At 46.7% G+C, this 22,536-nt stretch overlaps 1 protein-coding gene across 3 annotated transcripts in view; it reads left to right on the top strand.

The window, feature by feature from the left end:
- Positions 1 to 22,536, top strand: part of LOC124011222 (Kv channel-interacting protein 1-like) — an 82,133-nt gene that overhangs the window by 57,770 nt on the left and 1,827 nt on the right. For 2 of the 3 annotated variants that reach the window (XM_046324362.1, XM_046324364.1), the window contains exons 2-6: positions 17,370 to 17,494; positions 17,629 to 17,698; positions 18,974 to 19,044; positions 19,201 to 19,308; positions 20,922 to 21,089. In XM_046324362.1, the coding sequence (XP_046180318.1) occupies positions 17,370 to 17,494; positions 17,629 to 17,698; positions 18,974 to 19,044; positions 19,201 to 19,308; positions 20,922 to 21,089 (542 nt within the window). Of the gene's footprint in view, positions 1 to 1,058; positions 1,141 to 17,369; positions 17,495 to 17,628; positions 17,699 to 18,973; positions 19,045 to 19,200; positions 19,309 to 20,921; positions 21,090 to 22,536 lie in introns of all 3 variants that reach the window. The other variant, XM_046324363.1, reaches the window with a different exon arrangement.

Consider the following 22,536-nt stretch of genomic DNA (forward strand, 5'->3'; position numbering starts at 1 on the left):
GAGGAGAGAGATAGGGAGAGAGGGCGAGAGAATGGAAGAGGGAGAGAGAAGGAGAGAAACAGAGAGGGAGGGGGGAGAGGGGGAGAGAAGGACAATGAGTGAGAAGGATAGAGAAGGAGAGAGGGAGAGAGAGAGAGAGAAAGAAGGCGAGAGGGAGATATAGGGTGATAGAGAGAGAGAATGGGAGAGGAGAGAGAAGGAGGGAGAGAGAAGGAGGGAGGGAGGGAGGGAAGGAGGGAGAAGGAGGGAGGGAGGGAGAAGGAGGGAGAGAGAAGGAGAGGGAGAGAGAAGAAGAGGGAGAGAGAGGAGAGAGGGAGAGAGGGAGAGAGGGAGAGAGAGAGAGGGAGAGAGGGAGAAGGAGAGATGGGGAAGAGAGTAGGAGAGAGGTAAGGAGAGAGAAGGAGAGCAAGGGAGAGAGAGGGAGAGCCAGGGAGAGAGGGTAAGAGAGAGGGAAAGAGAATGAGAGTTATGGAGAGATAGTGAGAGAGAAGGAGTGAGGGAGAGAGTCAGAGAAGGCGAGATGGAGATATAGGGCGATATAGAGAGAGAATGAGAGAGAAGGGGAGAGAGAGATATAGGGAGATATAGAGAGAGAGAATGAGAGAGAAGAGGAGAGGGAGAGAGAAAAGGAGGGGGAGAGAGAAGAGGAGAGGGAGAGAGAAGAGGAGTGGGAGAGAGAAGAGGAGTGGGAGAGGGAGAGAGAAGAGGAGAGGGAGAGAGAAGAGGAGAGGGAGAGGGAAGAGGAGAGGGAGAGAGAAGGAGAGATGTGAGAGAGAGATAGAGAGAGATAGGGAGAGAGAGAAGGTGAGAATCGAGGGAGGGGGAGAGATAGGAGAGAGGGAGAGAAGGGGGAGAGAAGAGAGAGGAGAGGGGGAAGCAGAGGGAGAGGAACTTCAAGGCTCCACATAGATCGAGAGAGTAAAAGAACGAAAGAAAGATAGCGGGGCGTCTGAGGTAAACCATTCCGAGTCAGATGACAGGATGAGTGGAAAGAGGGACAGAGAGAGGGAGGGAGTGAGGGAGGCAGTGTGAGAGCTAACTGTCAGACACGTTTACAGACCTCTGACAACATGGGCGCTGTGGTGGGCACGTTAACCATGGGGGAGAGGACCAAGGGGGAGAGGAGGAGGCCATCCAGAGGTGAGACACACGGACACACACGGACACACACGGACACACACGGACACACACGGACACACACGGACACACACGGACACACACACACACACACACACACACACACACACACACACACACACACACACACACACACACACACACACACACACACACACACACACACACACACACACACACACACACACACACACACACACACACACACACACACAGACACACACACACAACTTAAAAAGGATGCTAGCACTCACATACACACATTTATGAAAGCAACACAACCTACACCTATCAACAACACATGCAACCAATATAATGTCATACACACACATAATAATAATAATAATAATAATAATAATAATTATTATTATTATCATAAAGTCACTATTCCATGGAAGCATCAGTTGAATGTGTGTGTGAGAGAGATGTAACACCTGAGGTAATGTGTGGGTGAGAGAGAGAGGTAACACCTGTGGTAATGTGTGTGTGAGAGAGAGAGGTAACACCTAAGGTAATGTGTGAGAGAGAGAGGTAACACCTGAGGTAATGTGTGGGTGAGAGAGAGAGGTAACACCTAAGGTAATGTGTGTGAGAGAAAGGTAACACCTGAGGTAATGTGTGTGTGAGAGAGAGAGGTAACACCTGAGGTAATGTGTGGGTGAGAGAGAGAGGTAACACCTGAGGTAATGTGTGTGTGAGAGAGAGAGAGGTAACACCTGAGGTAATGTGTGGATGAGAGAGAGAGGTAACACCTGAGGTAATGTGTGGGTGAGAGAGAGAGAGAGTTAACACCTGAGGTAATGTGTGGGTGAGAGAGAGAGGTAACACCTGAGGTAATGTGTGGGTGAGAGAGAGAGGTAACACCTGAGGTAATGTGTGGGTGAGAGAGAGAGAGGTAACACCTGAGGTAATGTGTGGGTGAGAGAGAGAGAAAACACCTGAGGTAATGTGTGGGCGAGAGAGAAAACACCTGAGGTAATGTGTGGGTGAGAGAGAGAGAGAGTTAACACCTGAGGTAATGTGTGGGTGAGAGAGAGAGAGAGAGAGAGAGAGAGTTAACACCTGAGGTAATGTGTGGGTGAGAGAGAGAGGTAACACCTGAGGTAATGTGTGGGTGAGAGAGAGAGAAAACACCTGAGGTAATGTGTGGGCGAGAGAGAAAACACCTGAGGTAATGTGTGGGTGAGAGAGAGAGAGGTAACACCTGAGGTAATGTGTGGGTGAGAGAGAGAGGTAACACCTGAGGTAATGTGTGGGTGAGAGAGAGAGAAAACACCTGAGGTAATGTGTGGGCGAGAGAGAAAACACCTGAGGTAATGTGTGGGTGAGAGAGAGAGAAAACACCTGAGGTAATGTGTGGGCGAGAGAGAGAGAAAACACCTGAGGTAATGTGTGGGTGAGAGAGAGAGAAAACACCTGAGGTAATGTGTGGGTGAGAGAGAGAGAAAACACCTGAGGTAATGTGTGGGCGAGAGAGAAAACACCTGAGGTAATGTGTGGGTGAGAGAGAGAGAGAGTTAACACCTGAGGTAATGTGTGGGTGAGAGAGAGAGGTAACACCTGAGGTAATGTGTGGGTGAGAGAGAGAGGTAACACCTGAGGTAATGTGTGGGTGATAACTCTAGAGAGAAGGGTAGTGTCATCAGGACATAGAGGATATATACATGCTCTAGTGTAAGGTAATGTCTATGTGCATGTGTTTGCTTGAGAGGAGTTGTGTGTGCGTGTGTGTGTGTGTGTGTGTGTGTGTGTGTGTGTGTGTGTGTGTGTGTGTGTGTGTGTGTGTGTGTGTGTGTGTGTGTGTGTGTGTGTGTGTGTGTGTGTGTGTGTGTGTGTGTGTGTGTGTGTGTGTGTGTACATAAGTGTATGTGCAGACATCAGTGGAGGGGAAACATACACAAGGTATTTGTCACTCTGCTCACACACTCTGTTCCGTCTTGCCTGTTCCCTTGGAAGCACGGTTGGCATGGCAACACAATATATCAGTTTTGGGGGTCAGTGAGATGATATGAGATTGGTGGTTCCAAAGTTATCCATGCTTATTGCATATTTGCACAATTTTGCATATTGCTCTTTTGATTATTTTTCCATGGGCTATTTCCATATTGTAATATAAATCACATATCATGTTTTATATCATGAAATATTGACATAATGAAGACATTAAATATAAATTATTAAATATAGTTTGCATTGCATTATCTGTCTGGTTCCTTTCATATCTGTCTTGTTCCTTTCATATCTGTCTCGTTCCTTCCATATCTGTCTCGTTCCTTCCATATCTGTCTCGTTCCTTCCTTATCTGTCTGGTTCCTTCCATATCTGTCTCGTTCCTTCCTTATCTGTCTCGTTCCTTCCTTACCTGTCTCGTTCCTTCCATATCTGTCTCGTTCCTTCCATATCTGTCTCGTTCCTTCCATATCTGTCTCGTTCCTTCCTTATCTGTCTCGTTCCTTCCTTATCTGTCTGGTTCCTTCCATATCTGTCTCGTTCCTTCCTTATCTGTCTGGTTCCTTCCATATCTGTCTCGTTCCTTCCATATCTGTCTCGCTCCTTCCATATCTGTCTCGTTCCTTCCATATCTGTCTGGTTCCTTCCATATCTGTCTGGTTCCTTCCTTATCTGTCTCGTTCCTTCCATATCTGTCTCGTTCCTTCCATATCTGTCTCGTTCCTTCCATATCTGTCTGGTTCCTTCCATATCTGTCTGGTTCCTTCCTTATCTGTCTCGTTCCTTCCTTATCTGTCTCGTTCCTTCCTTATCTGTCTCGTTCCTTCCTTATCTGTCTCGTTCCTTCCTTATCTGTCTCGTTCCTTCCTTATCTGTCTCGTTCCTTCCTTATCTGTCTCGTTCCTTCCTTATCTGTCTGGTTCCTTCCTTATCTGTCTGGTTCCTTCCTTATCTGTCTCGTTCCTTCCTTATCTGTCTCGTTCCTTCCTTATCTGTCTCGTTCCTTCCTTATCTGTCTGGTTCCTTCCTTATCTGTCTGGTTCCTTCCTTATCTGTCTGGTTCCTTCCTTATCTTGCTCGTTCCTTCCTTATCTGTCTCGTTCCTTCCTTATCTGTCACGTTCCTTCCTTATCTGTCTGGTTCCTTCCTTATCTGTCTGGTTCCTTCCTTATCTGTCTGGTTCCTTCCTTATCTGTCTCGTTCCTTCCTTATCTGTCTCGTTCCTTCCTTATCTGTCTGGTTCCTTCCTTATCTGTCTGGTTCCTTCCTTATCTGTCTCGTTTCTTCCTTATCTGTCTCGTTCCTTCCTTATCTGTCTCGTTCCTTCCTTATCTGTCTCGTTCCTTCCTTATCTGTCTCGTTCCTTCCTTATCTGTCTCGTTCCTTCCTTATCTGTCTCGTTCCTTCCATATCTGTCTCGTTCCTTCCTTATCTGTCTGGTTCCTTCCATATCTGTCTGGTTCCTTCCATATGTGTCCCTTTCCTTCCATATCTGTCTCGTTCCTTCCTTATCTGTCTGGTTCCTTCCATATCTGTCTGGTTCCTTCCATATCTGTCTGGTTCTTACGTACACTGCATTCAGAAACTATTCAGACCCCTTGACGCTTTCCACATTTTGTTACGTTACAGCTTTAAGGAAGGAACAAGACAGATAGAGATGTAAATGTGATATTTCAGTTGATTTAACTTGTGCATTTTCAAACATTTCTACAATCCTGTTTTTGCTTTGTCATTATGGGGTATTGTGTGTAGATTGATGATGGACAAAAACAAACATTTTGAATATCTGTCTTGTTCCTTACATATTTTTTGTGGAAAGGGTTCTACCTGGAACCAAAAAGGTTTCTCCTTTAAAAAAATGTATTTTATATACAGTATATACAGTTGAGGTCGGAAGTTTGCATACACCTTAGCCAAATTCATTTAAACTCAGTTTTTCACAATTCCTGACATTTAATAATTCCTGACATTAATAAAGAATTCCCTGTCTTATGTCAGTTAGTATCACCACTTTTTTTTAAGAATGTGAAATGTCAGAATAATTGTAGAGAGAATGATTTATTTCAGCTTTTATTTATTTCATCACATTCCCAGTGGGTCAGAAGTTTACATACACTCAATTAGTATTTGGTAGCATTGCCTTTACATTGTTTAACTTGGGTCAAAAGTTTTGGTTATCCTTCCCACAATAAGTTGGTTGAATTTTGGACCATTCCTCCTGACAGAGCTGGTGTAACTGAATCAGGTTTGTCGGCCTCCTTGTTGCACACACTTTTTCAGTTCTGCCCACAAATCTTCTATAGGATTGAGGTCAGGGCTTTGTGATGGCCACTCCAATACCTTGACATCGTTGTCTTTAAGCCATTTTGCCACAACTTTGGAAGTTTTCCTCCAAACATAACGATGGTCATTATGGTCAAACAGTTCTATTTTTGTTTCGTCAGACCAGAGGACATTTCTCCAAAAAGTACGATCTTTGTCCCCATGTGCAGTTGCAAACCATAGTTTTGCTTTTTTATGGCGGTTTTGGAGCAGTGGCTTCTTCCTTGCTGAGCGACCTTTCAGGTTATGTCGATATAATACTCATTTTAATATGGATATAGATCCCTTTGTACCTGTTTCCTCAATCTTCACAAGGTCCTTTGCTGTTGTTCTGGGATTGATTTTCACTTTTCGCACCAGAGTACGTTCATCTCTAGGAGACAGAACGCGTCTCCTTCCTGAGCGGTATGACGGCTGTGTGGTCCCATTGTGTTTATACTTGCGTACTGTTGATTGCACAGATAAACGTGGTACCTTCTGGCATTGGGAATTTGCTCCCAAGGATGAACCAGACTTGTGGAGGTCTTGGCTGATTTCTTTTGATTTTCCCATGATGTCAAGCAAAGAGGCACTGAGTTTGTAGGTAGGCCTTGAAATACATCCACAGGTACACCTCCAATTGACTCAAATGATGTCAATCTGCCTATCAGAAGCTTCTAAAGACATGACATCAGTGTCTGGAATTTTCCAAGCCGTTTAAAGGCACATTCATCTTAGTGTATGTAAACTTCTGACCCTTTGGAATTGTGATGCATTGAATTATAAGTGAAATAATCTGTCTGTAAACAATTGTTGAAAAAATGACTTGTGTCATGCACAAAGTAGATGTCCTAAGCGACTTGCCAAAACAATAGTTTGTTAATTAACAAGAAATTTGTGGAGTGGTTGAAAACGCGTTTTAATGACTCTAACCTAAGTGTATGTGAACTTCTGAATTCAATTGTATAGGAACCGAAATGAGTTCTTCAAAGGATTCTCCTATTGGGGCAGCTGAAGAACCCTTTTAGATAACACCTTTTTTCTAAGAGAGTAGGGCTAGTGGTAACGTCAGATTACAGTTATAGTTCCTTGTTAAATATAGTATCCTAGCTTGACCTTATTAGAGCTGTGCTACGGAGGTGTGTTATCCTATCTGGGTCTTTCCATCTCTGATGTTTTCTGATGCATGTTATCTCTGTGACAGTGTGTGTGTGTGTCTCTTCTCTGTAACAGTCTGACAGGGTCTTAGTGACATGGGGCTGATGACAGCCAGCTCCGACAGAAGCTTTTGATGGCTTTTTCTCTCTGGTGAATGTGTCATTCCTTCTCCTCCGCCCCCATCCTTCCATCCCTTACTCGGGCTCCCTGCAGCAATGTTGTCTTACTCTTCTTGCTTCCTGCCACTCTCCCTCTCTCTCTTGCTCATTTCTTCTGTCCCTTCCTGTCTTTTCCTGCCTTCCTGTCTCCCAAACCCTTTCTCGTCTTCCTTTCTCTGTCATATCTCTCTCCACATCTCCCTCTGTCTCTCTCTCTCTCTCCCGCTCTCTCTCTATATCTCGCTCTGTCTCCTCCTGTCTCCCTCTCTTTCTCTCTCTCTACCGCTCTCTCTCTCTCCATATCTCCCTCTCTCTCTCTCCCCCTCTCTCTTTCTCCATATCTCTCTCTCTCTCTCTCTCTCCCCCTCTCTCTTTCTCCATATCTCCCTCTCTCTCTCTCCCCCTCTCTCTTCTCCATATCTCTCTCTCCATATCTCCCTCTCTCTCTCTCCCCCTCTCTCTTTCTCCGTATCTCTCTCTCCATATCTCCCTCTCTCCGTATCTCTCTCCACATCTCCCTCTGTCTCTCTCCCCCTCTCTCTTTCTCCATATCTCCCTCTGTCTCTCTCCCCCTCTCTTTCTCCATATCTCTCTCTCCATATCTCCCTCTCTCTCTCTCTCTGTCTCTCTCTCTCTCCGTATCTCTCTCTCCATATCTCCCTCTCTCCGTATCTCTCTCTCCACATCTCCCTCTGTCTCTCTCCCCCTCTCTCTTTCTCCATATCTCCCTCTGTCTCTCTCCCCCTCTCTCTTTCTCCATATCTCTCTCTCCATATCTCCCTCTCTCTCTCTCTCTGTCTCTCTCTCTCTCCGTATCTCTCTCTCCATATCTCCCTCTCTCTCTCTCCCCATCTCTCTTTCTCCATATCTCTCTCTCCATATCTCCCTCTCTCTCTCTCCCCCTCTCTCTTTCTCCGTATCTCTCTCTCCATATCTCCCTCTCTCCGTATCTCTCTCTCCACATCTCCCTCTGTCTCTCTCCCCCTCTCTCTTTCTCCATATCTCTCTCTCCATATCTCCCTCTCTCTCTCTCTCTGTCTCTCTCTCTCTCCGTATCTCTCTCTCCGTATCTCTCTCTCCATATCTCCCTCTCTCTCTCTCCCCCTCTCTCTTTCTCCATATCTCTCTCTCCATATCTCCCTCTCTCTCTCTCTCTGTCTCTCTCTCTCTCCGTATCTCTCTCTCCGTATCTCTCTCTCCATATCTCCCTCTCTCTCTCTCCCCCTCTCTCTTTCTCCATATCTCTCTCTCCATATCTCCCTCTCTCTCTCTCTCTCCCCCTCTCTCTTTCTCCATATCTCTCTCTCCATATCTCCCTCTCTCTCTCTCTCTGTCTCTCTCTCTCTCCGTATCTCTCTCTCCGTATCTCTCTCTCCATATCTCCCTCTCTCTCTCTCCCCCTCTCTCTTTCTCCGTATCTCTCTCTCCATATCTCCCTCTCTCCGTATCTCTCTCTCCACATCTCCCTCTGTCTCTCTCTCTCTCCTGCTCTCTCTCTCTATATCTCGCTCTGTCTCCTCCTGTCTCCCTCTCTCTTTCTCTCTCTCGCTCTCTCTCTCTCCATATCTCCCTCTCTCTCTCTCTCTCTCTCCCCCTCTCTCTTTCTCTCTCTCCCGCTCTCTCTCTCTCTCCATATCTCCCTCTGTCTCTCACTCTCTCTCCCCCTCTCTCTTTCTCTCTCTCTCCCCCTCTCTCTCTAGCTCTCTCCATTTCTCGCTCTGTCTCCCTCTCTCTTTCTCTCTCTCTCCCGCTCTCTCTCTCCATATCTCCCTCTGTCTCTTTCTGTCTCTCTCTCTCCCTCTCTCTTTCTGTCATCCTCTCCGTCTTGTCCCCAATTCCACTCCTCCCTCTCTCTTTTTGCTCCCCCCTCCTCCTCATTCCACATTTCTTTCTGGTTTTATCACTTCTTCGTTCTTTTCTCCCACACACTCTGATTCATGATCTACATCTTTCTCCTCACTCTCAACCCAACCCTTGCACATCCCTGGTTTTGCTCTCATCCTCCTTTCCTTCCCTCCCTCCCATCCTCTCTAATATTCCTCCTCTCACCAACGCTCATACAGAGTATTGCAGGTTGTGAGAGTGCCTATTAACCAAGACATCCTGTGACGACAGCCTCAGTTGACTATCTACTACAGTGTTTTTTTTCATCGTGTGTTGATGATAGCAGACTCTTCTTGTCCGTGGGGATGAGCAGACAAACGGCACTCTAATGCATTTCACACGGACTGTGTCATGACATTAGCGTAATATTTAGTGCGATGGTGTGTGTGGGTCTGCTTTTCTGAGTCATTGAATTTGTGTCGGCCAGTGTCTGCCTCTTTTTAATAATGGATGTGTTTCTTTTGCACTTCCTAAGAATATGTGAGATGTCACTGTCTGTCAGTGTTGGACTTAGAGCCCTTCAAAAGGCCAATGATTATGTACATTAGCAGTAACACTGCTTAACATTTCCCAGTGATTATGTACATTAGCAGTAACACTGCTTAACATTTCCCAGTGATTATGTACATTAGCAGTAACACTGCTTAACATTTCCCAGTGATTATGTACATTAGCAGTAACACTGCTTAACATTTCCCAGTGATTATGTACATTAGCAGTAACACTGCTTAACATTTCCCAGTGATTATGTACATTAGCAGTAACACTGCTTAACATTTCCCAGTGATTATGTACATTAGCAGTAACACTGCTTAACATTTCCCAGTGATTATGTACATTAGCAGTAACACTGCTTAACATTTCCCAGTGATTATGTACATTAGCAGTAACACTGCTTAACATTTCCCAGTGATTATGTACATTAGCAGTAACACTGCTTAACATTTCCCAGTGATTATGTACATTAGCAGTAACACTGCTTAACATTTCCCAGTGATTATGTACATTAGCAGTAACACTGCTTAACATTTCCCAGTGATTATGTACATTAGCAGTAACACTGCTTAACATTTCCCAGTGATTATGTACATTAGCAGTAACACTGCTTAACATTTCCCAGTGATTATGTACGTTAGCAGTAACACTGCTTAACATTTCCCAGTGATTTATTGGTGTGAGTGAAGGGTAACCCGAAGGCATGCAAAGTGAAGGTTTAGTTACAGTATGTCAATTTGTGTCACCCTGTCCTGAAGTCGCAAAGTTGCTTTAGTCAAATGGAATTTAGAATGCAGTATCTTATCTCCACTGGCTGTGAGTGGGTGGAATGCTGTGTAAATCTATTGGTGTGTGTGTAATAGTGTGTAATATGGGTGTGTGTGATCCATATACCTGTTCAGTGTTGTGATGACAGAATAGTGGTTCTGCTTCATAGAGAGCGTTCCTCACTGATAAGTGGCCAATGAGAGGCAGCTGGTCGCTGGGGGACGAAACAGATTAGGCTAACTCAGATTATGCAAACGAGAGTCTCATATGGAAGGATTGCAGGGATCAGTTTGAGTAGAACGAGAGAGAGGGGGAAGAGAACAGGAGAGGGAGAGGTGGGAGAGGGAGGGGGAGAGGGGGAGGGGGAAAGGGATAGAGGGAAGAGAACAGGAGAGGGAGAGGTGGGAGAGGGAGTGGGAGAGGGGGATGGGGGAGAGGGGGAAAGGGATAGAGGGAAGAGAACAGGAGAGGGAGAGGTGGGAGAGGGAGTGGGAGAGGGGGAAAGGGATAGAGGGAAGAGAACAGGAGAGGGTGGGGGAAAGGGACAGAGGGAGGAGAACAGGAGACGGAGAGGTGGGAGGGGGAGAGGGGGATGGGTGGAGAGGGGGAAAGGGATAGAGGGAAGAGAACAGGAGAGGGAGAGGTGGGAGAGGGAGTGGGAGAGGGGATGGGGGAGAGGGGGAAAGGGATAGAGGGAAGAGAACAGGAGAGGGTGAGGTGAGAGAGGGAGGGGGAGAGGGGGATGGGGGGAGAGGGGGAAAGGGACAGAGGGAAGAGAACAGAAGAGGGAGAGGGGGAGAGGGGGGAAAGGGATAGAGGGAAGAGAACAGAAGAGGGAGAGGGGGGAGAGGGGGAGAGGGGGAAAGGGATAGAGGGAAGAGAACAGAAGAGGGAGAGGGGGAAAGGGTTAGAGGGAAGAGAACAGAAGAGGGAGAGGGGGAGAGGGGGAAAGGGATAGAGGGAAGAGAACAGGAGAGGGATAGGGGGAGAGGGAGGGGGAAAGGGATAGAGGGAAGAGAACAGGAGAGGGAGAGGTGGGAGAGGGGGAGAGGGGGAAAAGGGATAGAGGGAAGAGAACAGAAGAGGGAGAGGGGGAGAGGGGGAAAGGGATAGAGGGAAGAGAACAGGAGAGGGAGAGGGGGAGAGGGAGGGGGAAAGGGATAGAGGGAAGAGAACAGGAGGGGCAGAGGGGGAGAGGGAGGGGGAAAGGGATATAGGGAAGAGAACGAAGAGGGAGAGGTGGGAGAGTGGGGAGAGGGGGAAAGGGATAGAGGAAAGAGAACAGGAGAGGGAGAGGGGAAAGGGATAGAGGGAAGAGAACAGGAGGGGCAGAGGGGGAGAGGGAGGGGGAAAGGGATAGAGGGAAGAGAACAGGAGGGGCAGAGGGGGAGAGGGAGGGGGAAAGGGATAGAGGGAAGAGAACAGGAGAGGGACAGGGGGAGAGGGATAGAGGGAAGAGAACAGGAGAGGGAGAGGGGGAAAGGGACAGAGGGAAGAGAACAGGAGGGGCAGAGGGGGAGAGGGAGGGGGAAAGGGATAGAGGGAAGAGAACAGGAGAGGGAGAGGGGGAGAGGGAGGGGGAAAGGGATAGAGGGAAGAGAACAGGAGAGGGAGAGGGGGAAGAGGGAGGGGGAAAGGGATAGAGGGAAGAGAACAGGAGAGGGAGAGGGGGAGAGGGAGGGGGAAAGGGATAGAGGGAAGAGAACAGGAGAGGGAGAGGGGGTAGAGGGAGGGGGAAAGGGATAGAGGGAAGAGAACAGGAGAGGGAGAGGGGGAGAGGGGGAAAGGGATAGAGGGAAGAGAACAGGAGGGGCAGAGGGGGAGAGGGAGGGGGAAAGGGATAGAGGGAAAAGAACAGGAGAGGGAGAGGGGGAGAGGGAGGGGGAAAGGGATAGAGGGAAGATAACAGGAGAGGGAGAAGGGGAGAGGGAGGGGGAAAGGGATAGAGGGAAGAGAACAGGAGGGGGAGAGGGAGGGGGAAAGGGATAGAGGGAAGAGAACAGGAGAGGGAGAGGTGGGAGAGGGAGGGGGAAAGGGATAGAGGGAAGAGAACAGGAGAGGGAGAGGGGGAGAGGGAGGGGGAAAGGGATAGAGGGAAGAGAACAGGAGAGGGAGAGGTGGGAGAGGGGGAGAGGGGGAAAGGGATAGAGGGAAGAGAACAGGAGAGGGAGAGGGGGAGAGGGAGGGGGAAAGCGGTAGAGGGAAGACAACAGGAGAGGGAGAGTTGGGAGAGGGGGAAAGGGATAGAGGGAAGAGAACAGGAGAGGGAGAGGGGGAGAGGGAGGGGGAAAGGGATAGAGGGAAGAGAACAGGAGGGTCAGAGGGGGAGAGGGAGGGGGAAAGGGATAGAGGGAAGAGAACAGGAGGGGCAGAGGGGGAGAGGGAGGGGGAAAGGGATAGAGGGAAGAGAACAGGAGGGGCAGAGGGGGAGAGGGAGGGGGAAAGGGATAGAGGGAAGAGAACAGGAGGGGCAGAGGGGGAGATGGTGGGGGGAAAGGGATAGAGGGAAGAGAACAGGAGGGGCAGAGGGGGAGAGGGAGGGGGAAAGGGATAGAGGGAAGAGAACAGGAGGGGCAGAGGGGGAGAGGGTGGGGGGAAAGGGACAGAGGGAAGAGAACAGGAGGGGCAGAGGGGGAGAGGGGAGGGGGAAAGGGATAGAGGGAAGAGAACAGGAGAGAGGGGGGGGAAGAGGGGGGAAAGGGAGAGAGGAAAGAGAGAGGATAAGGGAGAGAAAAATAGAGAAAGAGTCTGGATTATATACTCAATAATAAAATGGTGATATGACTCCAGGAGTGTTTGCTTTCTCATGGTCAGTGAGGTTATGGAAACAACACCATAAGGACAATATAAGAGAATACAAGATGTTGACAGAGGGGAAAAGGAACGTCACAATGACCAAAACTATCTGTCTCCCTCTACTGGTGGATTGTGATTACTACAAGTAGATTTGACTAGATTCATAGTGGCATGTATTTTATTGATAATAATAATAACTATTGGTTGGTCTACATGAGGGACAATGACTTGTGTCATTGTTGGGTATTGTTGAACGGATATAACGACAGTTTAATAAAGTTACTTTCAGGCAAGTTAAGCACAGCTACATTATGCTGTACAGTGAAAAATGCCCACACACACACGCACACGCACACGCACACGCACAACTCCTCTCAAGCAAACACACACACACACATCCCAGCACCAACTTGTTGATGAATGAGTGAGAGTCACTTGCATAAAGTGAAGGACAGGGAGAGAGAAAGAGGAGAGAGGCAGGTAGAATGATAGTAAATGCAGTCAGTGAGAGGGGATACAGAGTGAGAAAGGGGAATGAGTGAGACAGAGAGCAGGACAGGTCCTATAGAATGTTTAGATAAGAGTAGACAGAGGAGTACAGGGGTAAAGAAAGAGACAAAAATCAACAGAGAGAGAGAGAGAAATAAAGAGATGTATAATGAGGAGGGAGAAGATGAGTGGAGCAGAGTCTCCATTCTATAACTATTATAGTACTTATCTGTGTGGGTTAAACTACTGCACGTTCTGGGGTTTATCCACATTGAGGCTGAGTAGTTGCCAGCGGGGGTTATCCACGTTGAGGGTGAGTAGTTACCACTGGGGGTTATCCACGTTGAGGGTGAGTAGTTGCCAGCGGGGGTTATCCACGTTGAGGCTGAGTAGTTACCACTGGGGGTTATCCACGTTGAGGGTGAGTAGTTACCACTGGGGGTTATCCACGTTGAGGGTGAGTAGTTACCACTTGGGGTTATCCACGTTGAGGCTGAGTAGTTACCACTGGGGGTTATCCACGTTGAGGGTGAGTAGTTACCACTGGGGGTTATCCACATTGAGGGTGAGTAGTTACCACTGGGGGTTATCCACATTGAGGCTGAGTAGTTACCACTGGGGGTTATCCACGTTGAGGGTGAGTAGTTAACACTGGGGGTTATCCACGTTGAGGCTGAGTAGTTACCACTTGGGGTTATCCACGTTGAGGCTGAGTAGTTACCACTGGGGGTTATCCACGTTGAGGCTGAGTAGTTACCACTGGGGGTTATCCACGTTGAGGGTGAGTAGTTACCACTTGGGGTTATCCACGTTGAGGGTGAGTAGTTACCATTGGGGGTTATCCACGTTGAGGGTGAGTAGTTACCACTTGGGGTTATCCACGTTGAGGCTGAGTAGTTACCACTGGGGGTTATCCACGTTGAGCCTGAGTAGTTACCATTGGGGGTTATCCACGTTGAGCCTGAGTAGGTACCATTGGGGGTTATCCACGTTGAGCCTGAGTAGGTACCATTGGGGGTTATCCACGTTGAGCCTGAGTAGGTACCATTGGGGGTTATCCACGTTGAGCCTGAGTAGTTACCACTGGGGTTTATCCACGTTGAGCCTGAGTAGTTACCATTAGGGTATATCCACGTTGAGCCTGAGTAGTTGCCATTGGGGGTTATCAACGTTGAGGCTGAGTAGTTACCACTGGGGATTATCCACTTTGAGGCTGAGATGTTACCACTGGGGGTTATCCACGTTGAGCCTGAGTAGTTACCATTGGGGGTTCTCAACGTTTATTCTGAGTAGTTACCATTGGGGGTTATTCTCGTTGACGCTGAGTAGTTACCACTGGGGTTATCCACATTGAGCCTGAGTAGTTACCATTAGGGTATATTCACATTGAGCCTGAGTAGTTGCCATTGGTGGTTATCCACGTTGAGGCTGAGTAGTTACCATTGGGGGTTATCCACGTTGAGCCTGAGTAGTTACCACTGGGGTTATCCACATTGAGCCTGAGTAGTTACCATTAGGGTATATCCACATTGAGCCTGAGTAGTTACCATTAGGGTATATCCACATTGAGCCTGAGTAGTTGCCATTGGGGGTTATCCACGTTCAGGCTGAGTAGTTACCATTGGGGGTTATCCACGTTGAGGGTGAGTAGTTACCATTGGGGGTTATCCACGTGAGGCTGAGTAGTTACCACTGGGGGTTATCCACGTTGATCCTGAGTAGTTACCATTGGGGGTTATCCACGTTGAGGCTGAGTAGTTACCATTAGGGTATATCCACGTTGAGGCTGAGTAGTTACCATTAGGGTATATCCACGTTGAGCCTGAGTAGTTACCATTGGGGGTTATCCACATTGAGCCTGAGTAGTTACCATTGGGGGTTATCCACGTTGAGGGGGAGTAGTTGCCACCGGGGGTTATCCACGTTGAGGGTGAGTAGTTACCACTGGGGGTTATCCACGTTGAGGCTGAGTTGTTACCACTGGGGGTTATCCACATTGAGGTTTAGTAGTTACCATTGGGGTTTATCCACGTTGAGGCTGAGTAGTTACCATATGTGCTAATCCACGGTGAGGGTGAGTAGTTACCACTGGGGGTTATCCACATTGAGGCTGAGTTTTTACCATTGGGGGTTATCCACATTGAGCCTGAGTAGTTACCACTGGGGGTTATCCACATTGAGGCTGAGTAGTTACCACTTGGGGTTATCCACGTTGAGGCTGAGTAGTTACCACTGGGGGTTATCCACATTGAGGCTGAGTAGATACCACTGGGGGTTATCCACATTGAGGCTGAGTAGTTACCACTTGGGGTTATCCACATTGAGGCTGAGTAGTTACCACTGGGGGTTATCCACATTGAGGCTGATTAGTTACCACTGGGGGTTATCCACGTTGGGCCTGAGTAATTACCATTAGGGTATACCCACGTTGAGCCTGAGTAGTTACCATTGGGGTTATCCACGTTGAGCCTGAGTAGTTACCACTGGGGGTTATCCACGTTGAGCCTGAGTAGTTACCATTACGGTATATCCACGTTGAGGCTGAGTAGTTACCACTTGCGGTTATCCACGTTGAGGCTGAGTAGTTACCACTGGGGGTTATCCACATTGAGGCTGAGTAGTTACCACTTCTGGGTTAAACACGTTTATCCTGAGTAGTTACCATTGGGGGTTATCCACGTTGAGGCTGAGTAGTTACCATTGGGGGTTATCCACATTGAGCCTGAGTAGTTACCACTGGGGGTTATCCACATTGAGCCTGAGTAGTTACCACTGGGGGTTATCCACATTGAGCCTGAGTAGTTACCACTGGGGGTTATCCACATTGAGCCTGAGTAGTTACCATTTGGGGTTATCCACATTGAGCCTGAGTAGTTACCACTGGGGGTTATCCACGTTGAGCCTGAGTAGTTACCACTGGGGGTTATCCACATTGAGCCTGAGTAGTTACCACTGGGGGTTATCCACATTGAGCCTGAGTAGTTACCATTGGGGGTTATCTACTTTGAGCGTGAGTAGTTACCATTGGGGGTTATCTACTTTGAGCCTGAGTAGTTAACATTAGGGGTTATCCACGTTGAGGGTGAGTAGTTACCATTGGGGGTTATCGACATTGAGGCTGAGTAGTTACCACTGGGTCATATCCACGTTGAGCCTGAGTAGTTACCATTGGGGGTTATCCACGTTGAGGGTGAGTAGTTACCATTGGGGGTTATCCACGTTGAGGCTGAGTAGTTACCATTGGGGGTTATCCACATTAAGCCTGAGTAGTTACCACTGGGGTTTATCCACATTGAGCCTGAGTAGTTACCATTGGGGGTTATTCATGTGGAGGCTGAGTAGATACCACTGGGGCATATCCACGTTGAGCCTGAGTAGTTACCATTGGGGGTTATCCACATTGAGCCTGAGTAGTTACCATTGGGGGTTATCCACATTGAGGCTGAGTAGTTACCATTGGGGGTTATCCACGTTGAGCCTCAGTAGTTACCACTGGGGGTTATCCACGTTGAGCCTGAGTAGTTACCACTGGGGGTTATCCACGTTTAGCCTGAGTAGTTACCACTGGGGGTTATCCACGTTGAGCCTGAGTAGTTAACATTAGGGTATATCCACATTGAGCCTGAGAAGTTACCATTGGGGGTTAGCCAGGATTTTCAACCCAGATAGTGACCTGGCATGTTACCACTGCTGAGCGTAAAGTGTCTCTCCGATTTTCTGCATAGTGAAACTGTTCCATATGAATGAAGATGCCATGAGTATTGAGAGAGAGTAGGGAAAGTGTACGACCATTACCTGTGTGTAAGGCTGGTTTTGTACGACTGTTCATTCTTAGAAAAAGGGGTTCCAAAAGGCTTCTACGGCTGTCCCCATAGGAGAACCCTTTTTGGTTCCAGGTAACCGAAAAGGGTTCTTCCTGGAACCAAAAGGGGTTCTTCAAAGGGTTCTCCTATGGGGACAGCCGGAAAACCATTTTAGAGTCTAGATAGCACCTTTTTTTCTAAGAGTGTACAGTATCATTGAACAGTGACTCGGTCAGGTGACTGAGGTGGAGGAACACAGGTATTTCTACAATGACCTCTCACTCTCTCTCTGAGATCCATCTCCTCTCTGTGCTATTATGTCCTCTCTTCTCTCTCCCTACCTACATTATTACTCCTTTCTATAGCTGATGAAAATGCAACATTTTGTGTAAATTCCCTCGGATGATATTGATGCTCTGTCTCTCCCTAGATAAAATAGATGATGATTTTGAGTTGAGCATTGTGTGTCATCGGCCAGAAGGGCTGGACAAACTAGAGGCTCAGACCAACTTCAGCAAGCAAGAGCTGCAAGTGCTCTACCGAGGCTTCAAAAACGTATGTAGTCACTCTGTGTGTGTCACTCCATTTCTCCATACTTCATCAATTAGTGTCCGCCACTCTCTCTATGGCTGATCTCTCTCTTTTCTCCCTATTTTCTCTGTCTTTCTCTGCCTCTCTCTCCATCATAGGAGTGCCCTAGTGGGGTGGTGAATGAGGACACCTTCAAACAGATATACGCACAGTTCTTTCCCCATGGAGGTAGGGAATGAGTTTGTGTGTGTGTGTACATAACCTTTAAAAGGTGTTGAGTTGTGCAGTGGATTTGTGTTCTGATCACATAAAGGGTAACACATACATTACATGACCAAATGTATGTGGACACGTGCTAGTCCAACATCTCACTCCAAAACCATGGGCATTACAATGGAGTTGGTCACCCCTTTGCTGCTATAACAACCTCCACTCTTCTAGGAAGGCTTTCCACTAGATGTTGGAACATTGCTCCGGGGACTTGCTTCTATTCAGCCACAAGAGCCTTGGTGAGGTCGGGCACTGATGTTCGGTGATTAGGTCTGGCTCGCAGTCAGCGTTCCAATTCATTCCAAAGGTGTTAGATGGGGTTGAGGTCAGGGCTCTGTGCAGGCCAGTCAAGTTCTTACACACCGATGTTGACAAATACTTTCTGTATGAACCTCGCTTTGTCCGCGGGGGCGATTGTAATAGTATTCTCTAGCGTTAAGATTTCCCTTAAGTGGAGCTAAGGGGCCTAGCCCAAACCATGAAAAACAGCCCCAGACCATTATTCCTCCTCCACCAAACTTTAGAGTTAGCACTTTGTATTGGGGCAGGTAGGGTTCTCCTGGTATCCGCCAAACCCAGATTCATCTGTCGGACTGCCAGTCAGTGAAGCGGGATTCATCAGAGAATGTGTTTCCACTGCTACTGAGTCCAATGGCGGCGAGCTTTAAAGCACTCCAGCCGACGCTTGGCATTGCTCATGGTGATCTCAGGCTTGTGTGTGGTTGCTTGGCCATGGAATTCGATTTCATGAAGCTACTGACAAACATTTATTGTGCTGATGTTGCTTCCAGAGGCCGTTTGGAACTCAATAGTGAGTGTTGCAACTGAGGACAGACGATTTTTATGCGCTACGCGCTTCAGCACTCAACGGTCCCGTTCTGTGAACTTGTGTGGCCTACCACTTCGCTGCTGAGCCGTTGTTGCTCCTAGACATTTACACTTCACAATAACAGCACTTAGAGTTGACTGGAGCAGCTCTGGCAGGGCAGAGATTTGACGAACTGATTTGTTGGAAAGGTGGCATTACATGATGGTGCCACATTGAAAGTCACTGTGCTCTTCAGTACGGCCAGTCTACTGCCAATGTTTGTCTATGGAGATTGCATGGCTGTGTGCTCAATTTTATACACTTGTCAGCGATTGGTGTGGCTGAAATAGCAGAATCCACTAATTTGAAGGGGTGTCCACATACTTTGTATACATAGTGTATCTCTTCTCTCCAATGCTCTGCAGATGCCAGTACCTACGCACACTACCTGTTCAACGCCTTTGACTCAGCACACAGTGGATCCATCAAGTTTGAGGTAAACATTCCTCTACTGTCTCTCTACTCCTCCCCTCGATCTCTCTCTTTCTCTTTCTCACAATCAGATGACTAACCCTTTTTTGTATTCTGGATCCTTCATCTTCTTGTTCTCCCTGATACGCCGTCTCATTCTGTCACTCTCTCCCTCCTCCAGGGCTTTATCATGGCGCTGTCCACCCTGCTGAGGGGTTCAGTGAGGGAGAAACTGACGTGGACGTTCAACCTGTACGACATCAACAGAGATGGCTACATCAACAAGGAGGTGTGTGTACTTAAATATTGCGTGTGGTTATTTCACCATTTAACATCTTGCGTCGAGCCATCCCGGATCCGGGATCGTGAATACAGCCTCAAGCTCATTACCATAACGCAAAGTTAACTATTCATGAAAATCGCAAATGAAATTAAATCAATATGCTAGCTCTCAAGCTTAGCCTTTTGTTAACAACACTGTCATCTCAGATTTTCAAAAATATGCTTCTCAACCATAGCAAAATTAGCATTTGTGTAACAGTATTGATAGCTATTGATAGCTAGCATTAGCATTTAGCGTTAGCATTCAGCAGGCAACATTTTCACAAAAACCAGAAAAGCATTCAAATAAAATCATTTACCTTTGAAGAACTTTGGATGTTTTCAATGAGGAGACTCTCAGTTAGATAGCAAATGTTCAGTTTTTCCTGAAAGATTATTTGTTTAGGAGAAATCGCTCCATTTTGTGCGTCACATTTAGCTACTAAAAAAACCTGTATCCAGGATTGTGTAAATCTATCCGCAAGCTCATTAGCATAACACAACGTTAACTATTCATGAAAATCGTAAATGAAATCAAATCAATATGCTAGCTCTCAAGCCTAGCCTTTTGTTAACAACACTGTCATCTCAGATTTTCAAAAATATGCTTCTCAACCATAGCAAAACTAGCATTTGTGTAACAGTATTGATAGCTATTGATAGCTAGCATTAGCATTTAGAGTTAGCATTCAGCAGGCAACATTTTAACATGAGGAGACTCTCAGTTAGATAGCAAATGTTCAGGTTTTCCTGAAAGATTATTTGTACAGGAGAAATCGGTCCGTTTTCTGCGTCATGTTTGGCTACCAAAAGAAAAACAAATTCATTCGTCAAAACGCCAAACTTTTTTCCAAATTAACTCCATAATATCGACTGAAACATGTTAAACGTTGTTTAGAATCAATCCTCAACGTGTTTTTCACATATCTCTTCGATGATATATTGTTCGTGGAAGTGTGCTTTCCCCTCTGAATCCCATGGGAAAATGCCTGCAGCTGAAGATTAAGCACCAATTTAGACAAAGGACACCAGGCGGACCGCTGGCAAATGTAGTCTCTTATGGCCAATCTTCCAATGATATGCCTACAAATACGTCACAATGCTGCAGACACCTTGGACGAACGGCAGAGAGCTTAGGCTCGTTCATGGCACATTCACAGCCATATAAGGAGACGATGGAAAACAGAGCCTCAAAAATTCTGCTCATTTCCTGTTTGAGGTTTCATCTTGGTTTTGCCTGTAGCATGCGTTCTGTGGCACGCACAGATAATATCTTTGCAGTTTTGGAAAGTCGGAGTGTTTTCTTTCCAAAGCTGCCAATTATATGCATAGTCGAGCATCTTTTCGTGACAAAATATTGCGCTTAAAACGGGCACGTTTTTTATCCAATAATGAAATAGCGCCCCCATATTTTTTTTTCACCTTTATTTAACCAGGTAGTCTAGTTGAGACCAGTTCTCAATTGCAACTGCGACCTGGCCAACAATAGGTTGAAGAGGTTAACAACAACAGGCAAATATTATTGCATATATTTTGCTTCATATGCTGTGGTTTTGTGTATTTTTTGTGTGTGTTTTACAGGAGATGACAGACATCGTCAGTGCGATATATGACATGATGGGAAAGTACACCTACCCTGCCCTGAAGACAGACACTCCCAAACAACATGTGGATGCCTTCTTCCAGAAGATGGACAAGAACAGAGATGGAGTTGTCACTCTGGATGAGTTCATTCTGTCCTGCCAGGAGGTCAACATTCTCTACATTTATACAATCATCATTGTTCCACCCACTTATTCTTGTCTTTTATTGTAGTTTGAGGGTTTTGGATGGATCAAATTCAATGATCAAATGACCAACTTCACAGCCATGAGTCAACTCAGCCACTTTCGGTTTGCTTCCAACCATCTACCATCTCTATGTCAACAACAAACATCTGACCAATCAGATTAGAACAAGTTAGCTGCTAGGCAGATAATCAATTATCATTCCAAACACTGTTGTGTAGTTTTATAGTTTAGAAGTACACAGCAGTGACTTTGGGGTTATTTTATGAGGTATAATATTATTTTCTATTTGCTCCTTCTGTAGGTCTTCACCTTTTTAAATTCTTCAGTCGGTCCACCAAAGACTTAGAATAAAGATGTCACAGACTGGAAAATGTCATGGAAACCGTTCGGGCTCAGAATGCTCAAAACTCTTTCGGCTTGTCATAAAGTCGCCCCAAAATTACTCCAGTCACTGTGTTGGGGAGAAATCCACAATATTCGGTCAAATCCTATGGCTCTCCCATCAAATCAAATGAAATCAAATGAAATCAAACTGTATTTGTTAACACAACAGATGTAGTAGACCTTACAGTGAAATGCTTACTTACAAGCCCTTAACCAACAGTGCAGTTTTAAGAAAAAAGACCCCCCCCCCAAAAAAAAAATTACATTAAAAAAAATCTAAGTAACAAATATTTAAACAGCAGCAGTAAAATAACAATAGTGAGGCTACATACAGGGGTTACCGGTATTCCAATGTGTGGGGGCACCAGTTAGTCAGGGTAATTGAGGTAATATGTACATGTAGGTAGAGTTAAACTGACTATGCATAGATAATAAACAGAGAGTAGCAACGCAAATAGTCTGGGTAGTCATTTGATTAGATGTTCAGGAGTCTTATGGCTTGGGGGTAGAAGCTGTTTAGAAGCCTCTTGGACCTAGACTTGGAGCTCTGTTACCACTTGCCGTGCGGTAGCAGAGAAAACATTCTATGACTAGAGTGGCTGGAGTCTGACAATTTCTAGGGCCTTCCTCTGACACCGCCTGGTAAAGAGGTCCTGGATGGCAGGAAGCTTGGCCCCAGTGATGTACTGGGCCGTACGTACTACCCTCTGTAGTGCCTTGCGGTCGGAGGCCAAACAGTTGCCATACCAGGCAGTGATGCAACCAGATGCTCTCGATGGTACAGCTGTAGAACCTTTTGAGGAACTGAGGACCCATGACAAATCATTTCAGTCTCCTGAGGGGGAATAGGTTTTGTCGTGCCCTCTTCACGACTGTCTTGGTGTGCTTGGACCATAATAGTTTGTTGGTGATGTGGACACCAAGGAACTTGAAGCTCTCAACCTGCTCCACTACAGGTTGGGGGTGTGCTCGGTCCTCCTTTTCCTGTAGTCCACAATCATCTCCTTTGTCTTGATCACGTT

Source organism: Oncorhynchus gorbuscha, linkage group LG23 (assembly GCF_021184085.1).
Source record: "Oncorhynchus gorbuscha isolate QuinsamMale2020 ecotype Even-year linkage group LG23, OgorEven_v1.0, whole genome shotgun sequence".
NCBI lineage: Eukaryota > Metazoa > Chordata > Actinopteri > Salmoniformes > Salmonidae > Oncorhynchus > Oncorhynchus gorbuscha.